This window comes from Chiloscyllium plagiosum, unplaced genomic scaffold (assembly GCF_037043375.1).
Source record: "Chiloscyllium plagiosum isolate Xiang-an unplaced genomic scaffold, Cpla_swu_hap1 HiC_scaffold_23, whole genome shotgun sequence".
Lineage (NCBI taxonomy): Eukaryota > Metazoa > Chordata > Chondrichthyes > Orectolobiformes > Hemiscylliidae > Chiloscyllium > Chiloscyllium plagiosum.
In genome coordinates this window covers 40230761-40250138 of record NW_028270161.1, presented here as the reverse complement: position 1 = coordinate 40250138, position 19378 = coordinate 40230761, and the positions used below count along the sequence as shown (strand labels likewise).

Sequence of the window (19378 nt, the reverse complement as noted above, 5' to 3'; positions counted from 1 at the left end):
ATTGATTGTTTCAAATCCCAAGCTAGGGGAACGAATGAAGGTTGTTGATGTTTTTGGAACCAAAACGTACCAGGATGAAGAGCGAATAATTGCTCAGGTGCATCATCTTCTTTCTTTTGTTTCTGTTGCATTGAATTTGATTCTTGTGGGTTCAAAAGTGCAGAAATTTCAAAACATTGATGTCTGTTTCACTGGGTAAAATATATTTGCGTAAATAATGGTTCATGGTTTTCAGTTTTGAATGGTTGAAGCATTTTGACCCAAAGTTATTACTTACTTATAAAGAAAAAAGGTAGCTTAAATTTACTGCAAGTGTAAAATGAGCATTTTGGTAAGACAAATAAGGGAGTCGCTGTGAACTAAATGCAGTTTTCATGGGAGTAAATGTCCCCAGTCATCATAACTAGCAGGATAGATTGAGAAAAGTATTTTGTTGGAGTGAGATTCTTCCTTGTGATAAAGAAATGAGTTGGGAAGAAAGGACATTGTGAAAACGTTTTTATGAAAGATAATTATACCTCTGGAGTTTTGTATTATTTTTGGTCACCATGCTTTAGGAAGTGTGCTGAGGCCTTAGCAAGGATGGGGTTCCCCACGGATCAGTGGGACCCTTGCTGTTTGTGGTATGTATAAAGAATTTAGACTTGATCAGTAAGTTCATAGTTCAACCTATTACTGGGTTTGAACAGTAAGTTCATAGTTCAAAATTGGTGGCAAGGTAAACATTGAGGATACACTTCGATTACAGGAGGATACAGACTAGCTGAACAGATGAGCTGATCAGTAGCAAATGGAATGCAACCCATGTATGTGAGAGGTGATACACTTAGGTTGGACAAAACAGGGCAAGAATAAAAAGTGGGACTCTGGGAAGTACTAAGGATCAGAAGGACCTTGTTGGGCATGTTCACCAGTCTATTAAGGTAGCAGGACAGGTAGATAAAGTGGTTAAGAAGTCACATGGGATGCTTGCCTTCATTAACTGTGGCAAAGAGTTTAAGAACAGGGAACTTAGGGTCAAATTGTATACCAAGTTGGTTAGACTACCGTGAGAGTATTGTATGCAGTTCAAGAATCCCCATTATTAGAGGGATATGATTGCACTGGAGAGGTGCACAGAATATGTACCAGGATGTTGCCTGGGTTGGAGTGTTTTAACCGTGAAGACAAATTGGGTAGACTGGGGTTATTTTCTTGGAGTAGAAGAAACTGAGGGAAAACTTGATTGGGATGTAAAAAGTTGAGGGGTAGACTGAAAGAAGTTTACCCTTTGGCAGAGGGATTAATGACCAGGAGACGTAGATTTAACATAAAGGGCAGAAGGTTTCGTGAGGAAATTTTTCTTGACTGAAGGTGATAGGAGTCTGGAACTCACTGGTGACCAAGGCAGAAACTGTCAACATTTTAAGAAGTATTTGGAAGAGCTCTTGGGATGCAAAGGCTTTCAAGGCTACAGGCCAAGAGTTGAAAAATGGGATTAGAATATTAAGTGGTTGTTGTTGATGGGTGCATATTCAATGGACTGAAGAGTGTTTTGCTGTTCTTTAGATATCTGTGACTCTCTTTGAAGAATGGTACCAGGAATCAGAAATGTCAGTTATTTCGATGCACCGGACAAGCTGGAGCAGAGAAGGTTAGATTCGAGGATAAGGAGTAGCAGCTTCTAAACACAGATGACCAGAAATTACTTATCTCCAGAGGTTTGAATCTGTGGAATTCACTCCTCAGCACCAGGACACTGAGGAGTGATTTATCAAGCATAGACATTTTTAATTAGGAATAGTTTGGTTATGGAGAACAAGCAGGAAAGTGGAGTTGAAGCAGAGATGAGATCAGCCATGATCTCACCAAATGGCAGAACAGGTCTGCATTGACTACTCTCCCTGTCTCATGTTCTAAACGCGTCCGATCCAGTTATTCACAATGATGAAGGTAAATAAGGAAAAGCTGTCCAGCGACAGAAAGGACAGGAACTAAAGGGCGCGGATTCAAGGTGATTTGTTGAAAGTGACATGAAGTTGTTTTTAAAATCATATTGCTGTGTTCTGGAATGCAAAGCTTCAAGTTACTAAGTTTCAAAAAGAAAATTGGATAAATATTTAATGAGAAAGCATTAAAAAGGCCTCTGGGAAAGAGAAGGGGAGCGGGATTAACTGGACAATTCTACCAAAGCCTAAGCATTGAAAAGATGAGCCAAATGGCAGCCTTCTGTGCTATATCATTCAACATCTCTCTCATATAAATACGATGATGACAGCAATAAATTTGTGTTATTATAGCTATTAATTATTCATGAAAGCTACGAGCCAATCAATACAGGCTCCATTTCAGGCAAATTTAGTTTATTCATGTTGCAGTCTGTATGATTAAAGCTATTACTGTACCGCAATTCAATTGTAACAAGTAAATGCACTGGGCCCTCGCTTTGCCACCCCTGAATTCTGCTGTACTTTCCTCTGTCCCTGACTTGTTTCATTTGTCATTTTGTTCTGTGTTGCTTCTCTCTTTTTGGCTAATTGTGTTCTATCCTCCTGTGGGCAGTAGAGCACTTGAGCAGAAGGTTGAATTACAAGCAGCAACCTCAAGGTTCAGATGGAAGTTCAAAGGGCTTGGTAAATGGATAGGTTAGAGGTAGTCTTATCCATTCGGTAAATGGTGTCAGAAGCAGTGGTACAGTGACTCCCATATTGGCTAACTTTAGGGAAACAACATTTGACTGAACCATATTCGCATGGTGGATAGTGGAGGAGAGAGACGCATAGGAACAGAGTCTGATACTCCTGGTTAAATAGCCTTCTGTGGGTTTGTAGTTTGTTTGGAGAATAGGGACAAGCATGCTCGGCCTTCATGATTCAAGGTTATTGTTGCTCCAGTGCAATATCTCCTGTTAATGGCCATTAAATTTTGCAAGAAAACTGCCACAGTGGCAGAATGCAATCAAAATCAATGTAATTGACTTTCATAGGATCATGGAATCCCTATTGTACAGAAAGAGGCCATTCGGCCCAACAAGTCTGCACTGATCCTTTGAAGAGTATTCTATTCAGACCCATTCACCCCATCTCCATAAACCCATATGGAGTTTTTACCATGGAAAATCCACATAACCTGCACATCTCTGGACACTACAGGGCAATGTTTAGCAGGTCAATCCAGCTAACCTGCGCATCTTTGGACTGTGGAAGGAAACAGGAGCACCTGAAGGAAACGAACGCAGACACTGGGAGAAAGTGCAAACTCAACACAGTCACCCAAGGCTGGTATTGAACCTGGGTTCCTGGCCCTGTGAGACTGAAGTGCTAACCACTGGGCCACTGTGCCACCCCAAATATTTTTGTTGGTTTTCTGAACAATTTTGACACCAGGTCGATGTTCATTTCTGCCTTCCAGCTGCATTGCTCCTTCCAAATTCTCTTGACCCTTATCTTTAGGATTCACAATGTTGGAAGCCCCAACTGATGGAGGACAGCAGTAATGACCTTCCCTCCTTGCACAGGAGGAGAATGGGTATCTAAACCCAGCAGCACTATTATGTTAATCTTTCAGGACCACAGAGTGAAAGATGAGTTGTTCCCAGTGCACGAGATGAAAAGGTGGGTCTTCGTAAGTTGGACAGCATTGTCAGACCACGGGGAAACTGGACTCTGATCCCTCTGTGGTACAGTAAATCATTTGTTTTCATTTATTCACTCCACTGTCTCCTTCCATATATCAATGCCCACTTGTGTTTCTTTTCTTGCAGCATCTAATGTTTGACTATCAATGGGAATTGGTTCTTCTCATTCTTCCTTGATCTTATGTAGCGCATCAAAACTATTTAAAATAAAGTAGCAGCTTTGTAAAAGTTGTGACTCTTTTGGTTCCTTTATTTAAACGAGCTGACTTAATCAGATTCGGTGAAGTTGGAGCCAGATTTTCCATTCACAAGTTCGATTAATGCAACCTATCCTCAGCATTATTATTTTTTCAAGGATGGCTTGGTGTCTAATTACCTGAAGTTTCTCTCAATTTGACATGGCAAGTAAACTTTCTAAACCTATTAACACAACTATATAGTGACAGCAATAACAACTTGTGTAAATAAACAAATGGGGCTAAAGGCAAGTAAGCCCCTGATTCAAATGGCTTGTTTCGTAGGATTCTAAAAGAGGTAGCTACAGAGATAGTGAATGCATCAGTTGTAATTTTAGATAATGCCTTGAGATTCTGTTGAAGTACCAGAGGTTTGGAAAACCGCCACTGTAATAGCCCTATTCAAAAAGAAGAGAGGCAAAAATTGGGAAACTACAGACCAATTAGCCAAACATCTATTGTTGAAAAAGTATTGGACTCAACAATTAAGGAAGTAATAGCAGAACATTTAGAAAAACATAATTTAATCCAACAGATTCAACATGGATTCACGAAAGGGAAGTCGTGTCTGATTAATTTATTAGATTTTTTTATGGGGTCTCAAACAGAGTAGATGAAGGTGAACCAGTAGATGTGTTGAGTTAGGTCTTTCAGAAGGTATTTGACAAGGGAAATCACAAAAGGTAAGTCATAATATAACAGCCCATTGTAGTGGAGGTAGTACATTGGCCTGGATAGAGAATTGTCTCATGGGTATAAAACAATCGGTGTGATTAAGAGGTTCTTTTTCAGGTTGGTAATCTGTGACCGGGGGATTCCATCAGGATCAGTGCTGGGGCCACAACTGTTTACAATATATTAATGTCTTAGAGGAAGGAAGCAAATATACTGTAGCCAAATTTGCAGATGACACAAAAATAGGTGAAAAGACAGGCTGAGAGATGGATACAAACAGATTACAGAGATAAAAATCACACAACACCAGGTTATAGTCCAACAAGTTTAATTGGAAGCACAAACTTTCGGAGCACTGTAACAGTAAACCTGAGAGTGTAACTTTTTAAAAAAGGTTTTGTGATTTACATATGAAAGAAGTGAAACTATCATGGTCATTCAACAGATGAGAGACTTAACAAACAATCAAGGTATTTTTCAATATACAATTTCAGTTACGTCATACTGTAAACTTTTGCTATAAATTCTGTGTCTTACGGTTGTGTACTCCACAACCACCTGATGAAGGAGCAGTGCTCTGAAAGCTAGTGCTTCCAATTAAACCTGTTGGACTAGAACCTGATGATTTTCAACTTTGTATACACCAGTCCAACACCAGCTTCTCCAAATCAAGGTTACAGAGAAATATTGATAGGTTAAGTAAGTGGGCAGATGGATTATGATGTGGGTAAATGTGAAGTTTTTTTAGAGAAGAGAGCAAAAGAACAGTATTATTTAAATAGAGAAAAAAAACCCAAAAAGCTGCAAAACAAGGGGTATCTTACATGAAACATGGAAAGCCAGCACACGGGTGCAGCAGGTAATCGGGAAGGCCAATAGAATATTGGCTCTTATTTCAAAGGGGTTGGAGTATAAGAGTGGCAAAGTTTTACTGCAATTGTACAAAGTGCTGGTGAGACCATTCTTGGAGTAACATGAGTAGTTTTGGTTCCTTAAGGCAAAATATAATTTCAGTGGAAGAAATTCAGAGAAGGATCATGAGGATGCTCCCCAGTCCAAAGGAACTGTCTTATGAACAAAGATTAAGCAGATTGGGAGTCTATTGACTGGACTTTCGAAGAATGAGAGGTGATTTCTCATTGAGATATAAAGGATTCTTAAGGGCTTCAACACAGTAAATGCTGAGAGGATATTTTCCTTTATGGGAGAGCCTAGTCCCAAAGGTCTCAGTCTCAGAAGAAAGGGGCACCAATTTAAGACTGAGGTGAGGAGATGAGTCTTTGTAACTCCTTGCCACAGAGAGCTACATGAGTAGAGTCCTAATGTATATTTAAGGCTGATCATCGAGGGGAATCAAGGAAAAGGCAGGAAAATGGATGTGAGCAATGTTGGATCAGCTATGATCATAGTGAATGGTGGAGCAGGCTCAGAGGGCTGAAAGAAGCACTCATTTTTTGTTCTTTTTCTTATGATCCTCTAGTGTAGCACTTTTTTAAGGTCATGAATCATCCCAAGCACAGGTGTATTATATACCAAATTTGACATGTTCACATAAGGAAATATTGGCTTAGATAACCAAACACTTGATCAGAATTTAAGGAATTGTCTTAAAGGAAGGAAATGAGTTGGAAATGCTCCACTGCCTAGAACTTTAATTGATTTTTGACTATGTGTACAGTGCTGCTACTAATATATAGTACGTTGCACAGCAATGAACAGGAGGCTGAACTTTAGAGCTTCTGTGTTAGATATCCATCATGACCGCAGCAGTTTCCACTGGCAGGGTAAAGGACATTCTGTGATACTGTATCAGTTTTCATGTACGTCAGTGTGAGGTTTAATACTCCTCCTTCCTTGGTTTGCTGTTAAAGTTGTTCATTGTCATGTAAAAATAGCCTCATGCAACTAGATTGTTTCAATCCATTTTCACATGTGTTTCTCTGTGGAGGGAATAAAAGTCTTGTGTCTGGATGTGCAACAGATCTGGTAAGGGATGATAGGGCACTGTTTACATTGCAGCTATGAAGTTGGCAACGGATAGATATAGCAGAACATTTTATTTGCATGATGAATTAGTGGAGCCCTGCCTGATGAACGAATAGTCACTGAAATAGAAGTGCTAGATAATAGATAATAGCAATGCCCATTACGGAGGGACCAGTTCACATTTACATGGATTGTAATTCCACTAGCAGATAATTCACTTGTTTTGGGAGTATTGAGTGCAGTTTGGCTGTGGTGTTGGTGTCATTGATGGTGAAAAGTCATCCTGCTATTTCATTACATTTAGTTTAAAAGGAGCTGGTCATCACCATCAGCTTCTACCAACCAGGTACTTGCTGTCCATCTCTGGTGGGTAGACATGCATCATCATAAAATGTAGTCGATATGATAGCTGTGTTTCCTTCAATTCTGTGTGGCCCAGTTATGTTATTGAAAATTCAAGTGCCTTGTCCATCTCCCTTTTTGCAGCATTTTTTAGAGCAGTTCGTGGCACTTCCTTTGTCAACCCTTAGAGATCCATTGGATGACTGCTATAAATGATTCGGATGTGATCACAAGAGGTACAGTTAGTCAGTTTGCAGATGACACCAAAATTGGAGGTGTAGTGGACAGTGAAGAACAACGGGATCTTGATCAATGGGCCAGTGGGCTGAGGAGTAACAGATGGAGTTTAATTTAGATCACTGTGAAGTGCTGCATTTAGAAAGGCGAATCAGGGCAGGACTTATACACTTAATGGTAAGGTCCTGGGGAGTGTTGCTGAACCAAGAGACCTTGGAGTGCAGGTTCATAGTTCCTTGAAACCTGGTAGATAGAATAGTGAACGAGGCATTTGGTATGCTTTACTTTATTAGTCAGAGCATTGAGTATCAGAGTTGGGAGGCCATATTGCAACTGAACAGGACGTTGGTTAGGCTTTTGGAATAAGCGTGCAATTCTCGTCTCCCTCCTTTTGACAGGACATTGTAAAACTTGAAAGGGCTCAGAAAAGGTTTGGAGGGTTTGAGCGATTGGGTGAGGCTGAATAGACTGGGGTTGTTTTCCCTGGAGCATTGGAGGCTGCTGAGTGACCTTTATAGAGATTATAAAATCATGAGGGGCATAGATAGGGTAAATAGACAAGGCATTTTCCATGAGGTGGGGAGTCCAAAACTAGAGGGCATAGGTTTAGGATGAGAGGGGAAAAATTTAAGAGGGACCTAAAGGGCAACTTTTTCATGCAAAGGGTAGTGTGTATGCAATGAGCTACCAAAGGAAGTGATGGATGCTGGTTCAATTACAGTATTTAAAAGACATCTGGATGGGGATATGAATAGCGAGATATGGACAAAATGCTGTCAGATGGGACTAGATTAGGTTAGAATATCTGGTTAGCATGGACAAATTGGATCAAAGGGTCTATTGCTGTACTGTATACCTCTATGACTCTGTACGTCCTGTAAATTGCTGCTTTCGCTCATTCCCCTCCTTTTCACACATGCTTTTCTTCACCAACCTCCCTCCCACAAACAAAAAAAGTATCCTAGTTTAACATGACTGGACCATACTAAGAAATTAAAAATTGAAGCATCCATTCAAGATCTAATCACGTAGATCTACCAGAATGTTAGAACAATGGGTAGCTGTCCTTTTCAGTAATTTTGCTGTGTTTATTATGAGCGAACTGTGATACTTCCTTACGTCCATCCAATGGAAAAAGCCAAATCTTTTTTGCATATATTGCAAACTTCATTACCTTCCACTGACGCTACTCATGTTCAAAGTTACTTGTGCCATATAATTTACCAAAATATATCTCAGGATGAGTGAGTTTCTGGAATTAAGAATCTAATGATGACAATTGCACTATTGTCATTTGTTAGAAAAAGCCATCAGTTCACTAACGAACTTTAGGAAAGGTAACTGTCATCCTTACTTGGTCTAGTTTACATATGACTCAGGACCCAGAGCGATTTGGTTGACTGTTAACAGTCTCTGAGCATTAGGAATAGGCAATAAACGTCTCGCCCAAGACGCCAACATCCTGCGAATCTTTTTTAAAATTAGCTACAAGGATAGACAGTGGGAACTGAGTTTGTTTTCCTTGAAACAAAGTAGTTTTGAGGGGAGTTCTGATTTGAGATGTGCAAGATTGGTAGATTTAGATAAGTTAGGCAAAAGCTGTTCCCAGTAGCTGATGGCACACAGACTCGGAACACTGATTTAAAGTTTTGTATCGGAAATACAGAGTGCATGTTAGACTACTTTATGCATTGGTAATAACTTGGAACATTTTGTTGTAAGTGGAGGTCATTAGGTTACAAAAGGAAATTGCATAGGCACTTGAGAAGACAATGTGCAAAACTGATTGAGCTGAATGGCCTCCTGTGCTGTAATAATTTTAATCCTCTAATTTTCAACTCTTAAACTATTGTTTCACTATTCATAAGTTTGACTTTTTCTCATCCTTCAGGGAGACAAAGCTGATTGTTTTTATATTGTAGAATCTGGAGAAGTTCGGATAACTATGAAACACAAGGTAAACACAATTCTTCAGTTTGTTTTTTAGAAAGATAAATTAAAGTACTAATTGCACAGTATATTTTTATACTCCAAATCTGCAATGTTGTTTGTTCACTTCCCCATATTCAGTTGGTACATTCTATTTGATTGTAAGTTGGTCAATGCTTGTACATGAATGTAGGTATAGTCTGGGTTTCTTCCATTTACCTCCCTTTCCTTCAGGCTGCTCTTTAACTCAGAGGAAAGCCTGCTTCATCACACAAAATTTCTTTTCACAGATTAATGATTGTACAGCATATAAACAGACCATTTGGACCAACCAGTCCCAGACTAAACTAGTCCCACCTGTCTGCTCCTGGCCCATATCCCTCCAGAGCATTTCTATTCATGTTTCTACCCAAATGTCTTTTAAATATTGTAATTGTACCTGCATGCAACACTTCCTCAAAGTTCATTGGACACGCGAATCACCCTGTGTTAAAAATGTGCCCCATATTCTTGAAATTCTTTTTCCAAGGTAAAGGACAACTATTATTAACTCTATCTATACCTCTCATTATTTTATAAACTTCTGTCAGATTGCCTGTCAACCTCCTCCACTCCAGTGAAAAAAGGTTCCAGTCTATCAAGCCTTTCTTTGTAACTCAAACCTTCCATAGCCAGCAACATCCTGGTAAATCTCCAGCTTAATAATATCCGTCCGATAACAGGGCCACCAGAACTTGGCACATCATTCCAGAAGAGGCCTCACCAATCTCATGACCCACCTCAACATGACTTCTGAAGTACTATGCTAAAAGTACTGAGCAATGAAAGCAAATATGTCAAATGCCTTTTTAACCACCCTCTCTATATTTGATGCAAATTTCAAAGAATTATATGCCTGCACCCCAAGTCCCTTTGTTCCACAACACTATCTAAATCGAGAGTGTGTTGCTGGAAAAGCACAGCAGGTCAGGCAGCATCCGACGTGCAGGAGAATCGACGTTTTGGGCCGGAGCTCTTCATCAGGAATCACTATGTAAGGCCCTAACATGAATTTTATAAGCTCTACCCTTGTTTATTATACCAAAATGCATTATCTTGAATTTTTCATCTCGGAACTCCATCTGTCATCTTTCAGCCCATTAACCTATTTGATCAAGATACCTTTGTACTTTTAGAAAGTCTTCTTCACTCTGTACTGTACCACCATTTTTGGTGTCATCTGCAAACTTACTAACCATGTCTTCTATATTCTCATCCAAATCATTTAAATAAATGACAAAAAAAGAGGACTCAGAAGCAAACCCTGTGGAACACTGCTGGCGACAGCTCATAGTCTGAAAAGTAACCTTCCACCATTATTCTGTCTCCTGCCATTAAACCAATTATGTATCCAATTGGCAAGCTCACCCTGAATCCCAAGTGATCTCACTTTACTAATTAGTCTACCATGTGGAACTTTGTCAAAGGCTTTACTAAAATCTAAATAAACAATATCTACAGCTCTGCCATCATCAATGATTTTGGTAACTTCCTCAAAAAACTCAATCAAGTTTATGAGACACTACTTTCCTTACACAAAACCATGCTGACTGTCCCTAATCAATTTTTATCTCTCTAAACGTCCATTAAAATACCCACATTAATATTGATGTAAATTAGCAGATGATCAAGAAACATAGTGGACATAAGACTTCACTTGAGCATGCTAATTCTAAAACAGTTTCAGATTTAAAATTCACCCCAACTATGCAATATTCTGGATCTAACTATCATCACTATCCCTTATCAAATACTTTGTTTTAATGATGGAAAGTGTAGTTATTTTCAGATGCTTGGAAAACAACTGAGTGCTTCACTTTATTTGAAGTTTAGGTTCCATTTGTTTCAACAGTTTTTTTTTGACAAAATATTCATTTGAAAATTTCTGTATTGAGCATTTATTGAACAGGATTTGAAGTAGGCAGAATGGTCGTAGCACATTTGTTGTGAGAATGTTTTTCTTACCAAACATATAATCTAGGTATTCTGGAGAAGTGAATGAATGCTTTCTTTTTCCCATCTGGAAATACCTTTCTCCTAATGCCTTGCAGAAGGAATTCACACGATCATTACTATATATTGTGTAATATACCAGAATAGAAATTTGGATCTCAAATAGAGTCATAGAGATGTATAGCATGGAAACAGACCCTTCGGTCCAACCTGTCCATGCCGACCAGATATCCCAACCCAATCTAGTCCCAACTGCCAGCACCTGGCCCACATCCCTCCAAACCCTTCCTATTCAAATACCCATCCAAATGCCTCTTAAATGTTGCAATTGTACCAGCCTCTACCACTTCCGACTGGCAGCTCATTCCATACACGTACCACCCTCTGCGTGAAAAAGTTGCCCCGTAGATCTTTTTTATATCTTTCTCCTCTCACCCTAAACCTATGCCCTCTAGTTCTGGACTCCCCCACCCCAGGGAAAAGACTTTGCCTATTTACCCTATCCATGCCCCTCATAATTTTCTAAACATCTATAAGGTCACCGCACAGCCTCCAACACTCCAGGGAAAATAGCCCCAACCTGTTCACTATAGCTTAAATCCTCCAACCCTGGCAACATCCTTGTAAATCTTTTCTGAACCCTTTCAAATTTCACAACATCTTTCCAATAGGAAGGAGACCAGAATTGCACGCAATATTCCAACAATGGCCTAACCAATGTCCTGTACAGCCGCAACATGACCTCCCAATTCCTCTACTCAATAATCTGACCAATAAAGGAAAGCATACCAAACACTATCCTAGCTACCTGTGACTCCACTTTCAAGGAGCTATGAACCTGCACTCCAAGGTCTCTTTGTTCAGCAACAGTCCCTAGGACCTGACCATTAAGTGTATAAGTCCTGCTAAGATCTGCTTTCCCAAAATGCAGCAGCTCGCATTTATCTGAATTAAACTCCATCTGCCACTTCTCAGCCCATTGGTCCATCTGGTCCAGATCCTGTTGTAATCTGAGGTAACCTTCTTTGCTGTCCACTACACCTCCAATTTTGGTGTCATCTGCAAACATATTAACTGTACCTCTTATGCTCGCATCCAAATCATTTAAGTACATGATGAAGAGTAGAGGACCCGGCACCGATCCTTGTGGCAATCCACTGGTCACAGGCCTCCAGTCTGAAAAACAACCCTCCACCACCACCCTCTGTCTTCTACCTTTGAGCCAATTCTGTATCCAAATGGCTGGTTCTCCCTGTATTCCATGTGATCTAACCTTGCTAATCAGTCTCCCATGGGGAACCTTGTTGAACGCCTTACTGAAGGCCATATAGATCACATCTACCGCTCTGCCCTTATCAATCTTCATTGTTACTTCCTCAAAAAACTCAATCAAGTTTGTGAGACATGATTTCCCACGCACAAAGCCGTGTTGACTATTCCTAATCAGTCCTTGCCTTTCCAAATACATGTACATCCTGTCCCTCAGGATTCCCTCCAACAACTTGTCCACCACCGACGTCAGGTCTCTAAGTTCCCTGGCTTGTCCTTACAACCCTTATTAAACAGTGGCACCACGTTAGCCAGTCTTCCCGCACCTCACCTGTTACTATCGTTGATACAAATATCCCGGCAAGAGGCCCAGCAATCACTTCTCTAGCTTCCCATAGAGTTCTAGGGTACGCCTGATCAGGTCTTGGGGAATTATCCACCTTTACCCATTTCAAGACATCCAGCACTTGCTCCTCTGTAATCTGGACATTTTGCAAGATGTCACTATCTATTTCCCTACAGTCTATATCTTTCATATCCTTTTCCACAGTAAATACTGATGCAAAATACTCATTTAATATCTTCCCCCATTTTCTGCGGCTCCACACAAAGGCCGCCGTGCTGATCTTTGAGGGGCCCTATTCTCTCCCTCGTTACCCTTTTGTCCTTAATATATTTGTAAAAACTCTTTGGATTCTCCTTAATTCTATTTGCCAAAGCTATCTCATGTCCCCTTTTTGCCCTCCTGATTTCCCTCTTAAGTATACTCCTACCTCCTTTATACTCTTCTAAGGATTCACTCGATCTATCCTGTCTATACCTTACGTATGCTTCCTTCTTTTTCTTAACCAAACCCTCAATTTCTTTAGTCATCCAGCATTTCCTATACCTACTAGTCTTTCCTTTCACCCTAACAGGAATATACTTTCTCTGGATTCTTGTTATCTCATTTCTGAAGGCTTCCCATTTTCCAGCCGTCCCTTTACCTGCGAACATCTACCCGCAATCAGCTTTCAAAAGTTCTTGCTTTATACTGTCAAAATTGGCCTTTCTCCCATTTAGAACTTCAACTTTTAAATCTGGTCTATCCTTTTCCATCATTATTTTAAGTGTAATAGAATTATGGTCGCTGGCCCCAAAGTGCTCCCCCACTGACACCTCAGTCACCTGCCCTGCCTTATTTCCCAAGAGTAGGTCAAGCTTTACACCTTATCCAGTAGGTACATCCACATACTGAATCAGAAAATTGTCTTGTACACACTTAACAAATTCCTCTCCATCTAAACCCTTAACACTATGGCAGTCCCATTCTATGTTTGAAAAGTTAAAATCCCCTACCATAACCACCCTATTATTCTTACAGATAGCTGAGTTCTCCTTACAAGTTTGTTTCTCAATTGTCCTCTGACTATTAGGGAGTCCATAATACAATCCCAATAAGGTGATCATCCCTTTCTTATTTCTCAGTTCCACCCAAATAACTTGGATGTAGTTCCAGGAATATCTTCCCTCAGCACAGCTGCAATGCTATCTCTTCTCAAAAATGCCAATCCCCCTCCTCTCTTGCCTCCCTTTCTATCCTTTCTGTAGCATTTTTACCCTGGAACATTAAGTTGCCAGTCCTGCCCATCCCTGAGCCATGTATCTGTAATTGCTATGATATCCCAGTCCCATGTTCCTAACCAAGCCCTGAGTTCATCTGCCTTCCCTGTTAGGCCCCTTGCATTGAAATAATTGCAGTTTAATTTATTAGTGCTACCTTGTCCCTGCCTGCCCTGACTGTTTGACTCACTTCTGTTCTCAGCTGTACCAGTCACTCAGATTTATCTCTTTCCTCACTATCTCCCTGGGTCATTTAATATTTGTTTCATCAAATTTTGTTAATTGCATTTGTAAGTAATAAAAAATAATTTTCCTTTTTAATATAGACCAAACCTCATGCAGATGATGGAGTGGAAATAGCTCGCTGTTCAAGAGGGCAATACTTTGGAGAACTCGCTTTGGTAGCAAATCAGCCACGTGCAGCATCTGCATATGCTGTAGGAAATGTGAAATGCCTCGGTAAGTCATTCACAGTTTAAGGGGCGTTTTAAAAAAAAAAGGACCCTGGGGAAAATCTGGTTAATGGCTTCCTGGAAATTTGTTAAATACCTTTTTCTATTAAAATAATTTGCTATAAGCGAATGATGTTCACAGAATTTCACACTTTAGAAATGTCATGAACTAACTGTGACTTGGCTGTAATACTCTGGAGGGATAGATGAAAAAGCAAAGGCATTGTTAAATTTCTATTGGTGACCACACTTGAAGTAATATGTACAGTCTTCGTCTCCATTTTACAAAATGGATGTAGTATTGGAGAATATGGGGGAAACAAACCCCACAAAGATGATACTAGAACTGAATGACATACTTTGATGTGTGAAGTATAAACATCAAAGTGTGGGATTCATCTCTACAAAAGAGCACTCTGAAGGGAGCCACCTTCACTCAGTGTTTGATTGGAATGAGACTTGCTCACGCTAGGAGTAGTTGAGACAAACAGCATAAATGTGTTCAAGAAGCAGCTAGGTAGTAAATGGGGGGGAGGGCGGAGGGGGAGAAGGAGAAGGGAGATAGATGGGAGATGCAGATAGATTAGGTGGGAGCTTGCTAGTGTGGATCATAAATAATGGTATATACTAGCTAACTCAAATGATCTGTTTATGTTGTAATTTCTACATTAATTCATATCAATAGTTTTTTATATAAACATATAAATTAGGACTAGCAATAGGCCACTCAGCCCCTTTAGCCTGCTTCACTTTGCAGTACAATTGTAGCTGATTTGATTACTTCACATTCCCACCAACCAGGATAATCTTTAACTCCTTGTTTCTTATAAACTGTTTGACATGCACAATCTGGGGCTAGGTTGGTCTGGTCTTCAGGTGTCATGTGAACAGCAGCACGTGTTGCTTCAGTTGGCACCTTCTGGTAGGTCATCCCACTGATATCTTCTGGGCTGGAATAGATCTCCCCGGATAACATGGGTGAGGCCACCTGTGACCAGCCACATTGACTCTATTGGGTTGAGGATCCCAGATGTTATGTCTGAATCCAACCTCTGATATGCTGATGTGAGGATTACCTGATTGAAAGGTCAGTCCTGTGAGTTTTGTAATTTTTCAATGCTTTTCTACTCACTGCTTTTCTCTGTCTCTTCCTGGACATCCTCAATTTCATGGTTAAGTCTGCTATGGTACTCAGCTCCTGAAGAAGGGCCTGTGCCCGAAACGTCGAATCTCCTGTTCCCTGGATGCTGCCTGACCTGCTGTGCTGTTCCAGCAATAAAGTTTCAACTATGGTACTCAGCTATCCAATCATTGACCAAGTATGATGACCCCAAGGAAAGGATTAGATCTTGTGCAAAGATGAAAAAGTGTGGCGAACAATCTGTGAACACTGGGGTCGTATTATAAACCAGCTCCGAAATGTCCTCTGGCTACTTTGTGTTGACTCTCAGGAGGTGAGGTGTGCAAATGTCTACACAGTATGGTTTTCCCTGTTCATTGTCCTCTAGATGCGGGGGGGATGGACCAGCTCTTGGCAAAGGCACAGACTTTGCCAAGTTGCTGGAAGATCTTGCTTTCAAAGTTCTGCCCCCGATCTTGATGAATCCCATTATAGAGCACCATAATGGACAAACCAGCCATATATAAACATTGGCTATAGTGGTGAACTTGAAGTCATCTATAGGTATGAGAACATACCTGGTCCTATTACTGTTGGGCTCCATCCATAAAATTCATTGTAAAGACCTCTTGAATTTCTTGCTGACGAGGACTCCCATGCTGAGGTGAAATCACTTCTCTGCATTCGCCAAAGTTTACTTGTCAATCTAGACAGCAGTCAATAATATCAGAAATCATCTCCTACTGGTAACTTCAGGCTCTGGTCAGCATGTTTGTTTTTTTTTTGTTGCTTGCTATTCCATTTGATCATGAGCAGCCAGAAACACTTGTGGCTGTGGGGAACATTGAGTTTTTAACCTCTTTCTCCTTGTTGTGAATCAGCTGCTAGAGGATTCCATCTTCATCCCGCAGCACTCTTTCTGTGCCTGTTTGGACCCCTCATCAATTGGTGATGGTTTGGTGAATGTTGGGCCTCCCAGAAATAGTGCACATTTACTGATGTCCATGTCAGTTGGCTGAAGATATCAGAGACCACCTCTTGAGATAGATGGCAAAGATGAAACTGTACCTGGCTGTACCTCTCTGGACTTGCTTTGGGCCTCTTATTAATGCATTCATGAAACTCTGCTCAATCTTAGTCCAAATACCTTGGTATCACATGACCTTAGCGTCAGTCACAGCCCCCACCAACTGAGCAAGGGTGGATTTTATCATGTGGTCAGTCTTATGACTAAGAGCATCAGCATTTGCCTTGCACAAGCCTCCTCTGGTAAACAAATAGGCCAGGGAACCTACATAGTTTCCTCCTAGTTTTATCCTGTGCCTACTCCTGCATGGTTAAGATTTTCTCAATCAGGAATAAGATGTCCAAGAGACCATACTTCTGTCCAGAAAAGTTGGCACTTGTCTGGTTTGACTTTGAAATTAGACACTGATAGGCTAAATTAGTGGCTAGTTTTTCAAGGGTGTCCGGTACATTGAGCTGAATATGTGTATATCATCAAGATATACAAGCAGGGACTGGAAACTAATGTCTCCAAAAGCCTTATTCATATGCATGAAAGATTGCAGGGTATTTCAGTGCCTGGTTCCACGGTGGATAGCTCTTGATACCCATGGGCAAATAGAGACTGCAGAAATATTATTCACGTCTGAGAGCCTATACTGCTTCCTCAATCCGAGGTAGAGGACAAGTATTCTCATGAATCATTGCTTTAAATGCCCATTAATCATTCCAGATCCTCAGTTTGTTTTTATTGTCTGACTTCCTCACAAAGACTATGGTGATGTATAAAGAACAAAGAAAATTTACAGCCAATCAGCCCTCCAAGCCTGAGCCAGTCCAAATCTATGTCTAAACCTGTCGCCCAATTCCTAAGCTTCTGTATCCCTCTGCTTCCCACCTACTTATGCATCTGTCCAGACACATCTGAAGTGAATCTACTGTGCCTGCCTCTACTACCTCTGCTGGCAACGCATTCCAGACACCCACCACCCTCTGTGTAAAGTACCTGCCGCGTGTATCCCCCTTAAATGTTTCACCTGACACCTTGAAAGCATGACATCTCGTTATTAAATTTTTCACCCTGGGAAAAAGCTTGTCTCTATCCACCCTGTCTATACCCTTCATGATTTTATAGACTTTTTTCTAATGAAAACAAACCTAACCTACCTAATCTCTCTTTATAGCTAGCATCTTCCATACCAGGCAACATCCTCATAAACCTTCTCTGCACTCTGTCCAAAGTATCCACATCCTTTAGGTAATGTGGCGACCAGAACTGTACACCGTATTCTAAATGCAGCCGAACCAATGTCATGTACAATTTTAACATGACCTGCCAGCTCTTATACTCAATACCCCGTCTAATGAAGGCAAGCATACTATATGCCTTCTTGGCCGCTCTATCCATCTGTGCTGCAGCCTTCAGGGTACAATGGACCTGCACTCCCAGATCTCTCTGCTCATCAACTTTTCCCAAGGCTCTTCTATTCATTGCATAATTCACTCTAGAATTAGACTTGTCTCAATGCATCACCTCACATTTGCCTGGATTGAACTCCATCTGCCACTTCTCCGCCCAACTCTCCAGTCTATCTATATTCTCCTGTATTCTTTGGCAGTCCCTTATGCTTTCTGCTATTCCACCAACCTTCATGTCATCTGCAAACTTGCTGATCATACCAACAGTGCCCTCTTCCAGATCATTTATGTGTATTGCAAACAACAGTGGCCCCAATACTGATCCCTGTGGAACACCACTGGTCATGTTTCTCCATTTTGAGAAACTCCCTTCAACTACTACTCTCTGTCTCCTGTTATTCAACCAGTTCTTTATCCACTAAGCTAGAACACCCTGTACACCATGTGACTTCACTTTCTCTATTAGTTTACCATGGAGAACCTTATCAAACGCCTTACTAAAGTTCACATATATGACATCAACAGCCCTTTCATCATCTATCAACTTAGTCACTTCCTCAAAGAACGTTGGTAAGGCACGATCTCCCCCGCACAAAACCACGTTGCCTATCACTGATAAGCCTATTCTTTTCTAAATATAAATAGATCCTACCCGTCAGTACCTTCTCCAGCAACTTTCCCACCACTGATGTCAGGCTCACTGGTCTAGTTACCCGGAATATCCCTACTACCCTTTTTGTACAGGGGGACAAGATGAGCAACCCTCCAGTCCTCCGGCACCTCAGCTGTTTTTAAGGATGCCACAAAGATATCTGTCGGGCCCCAGCTATTTCCTCTCTCGCCTCCCTCAGCAACCTGGGATAGATCCTATCCGGTCCTGGGGATTTATCCACCTTAATAACCTCCAGCCTACCCAACTCATCTTCCCTACTTATGTCAATGTGATCCAGATTAATCAAACTTCTATCTCTAATCTCAACATTCATCATGTCCCTCTCCTCAGTGAATATTGATGCAAAGTAATCATTCAGAATCTCACGCATTCTCTCATATTTGACACACAGCCTTCCTTCATTATCTTTTAGTGGACCAATCCTTTCTCTAGATACCCGCTTAATTGTTGTATAAGAATAAAAGGCTTTGGGATTCTCCTTAATTCTGCTTGTTAAAGCTATTTCATGACCCCTTTTAGCCCGCTTGATTCCTCATTTAAGACTGATCCTACTCTTCCAATATTCCTCCAGGGCCTGTTCTGTTCTTAGCTGACTGGACCTTATGTTTGCTTCTCTTTTCCTCTTGGTTCCTCTTGATTTCTCCTGTCATCCACGGTTCACGAATCATGCCTTTCTTTTCCTTTGCCTTCAACGGGACATGCCTCTCCTGCACTATCTTTAACCTATCTTTGAAAGCCTCCTACATGTCAAATGTGGACTTCCCTTCAAATAACTGTGCCCAATGCACTTTTCCCAGCTCCTGCCCAATTTTGATATAATTGGCC

General features: G+C 40.8%; 1 protein-coding gene across 4 annotated transcripts in view; it reads left to right on the top strand.

The window, feature by feature from the left end:
* prkar2b (protein kinase, cAMP-dependent, regulatory, type II, beta) overlaps positions 1-19378 on the top strand; it is a 123951-nt gene that overhangs the window by 92067 nt on the left and 12506 nt on the right. For 3 of the 4 annotated variants that reach the window (XM_043713670.2, XM_043713668.2, XM_087999550.1), the window contains 3 exons: positions 23-97; positions 8984-9049; positions 14211-14343. In XM_043713670.2, coding sequence (XP_043569605.2) covers positions 23-97; positions 8984-9049; positions 14211-14343 — 274 coding nt within the window. Of the gene's footprint in view, positions 1-22; positions 98-8983; positions 9050-14210; positions 14344-15514; positions 15762-19378 lie in introns of those variants that run through there. The other variant, XM_087999552.1, reaches the window with a different exon arrangement.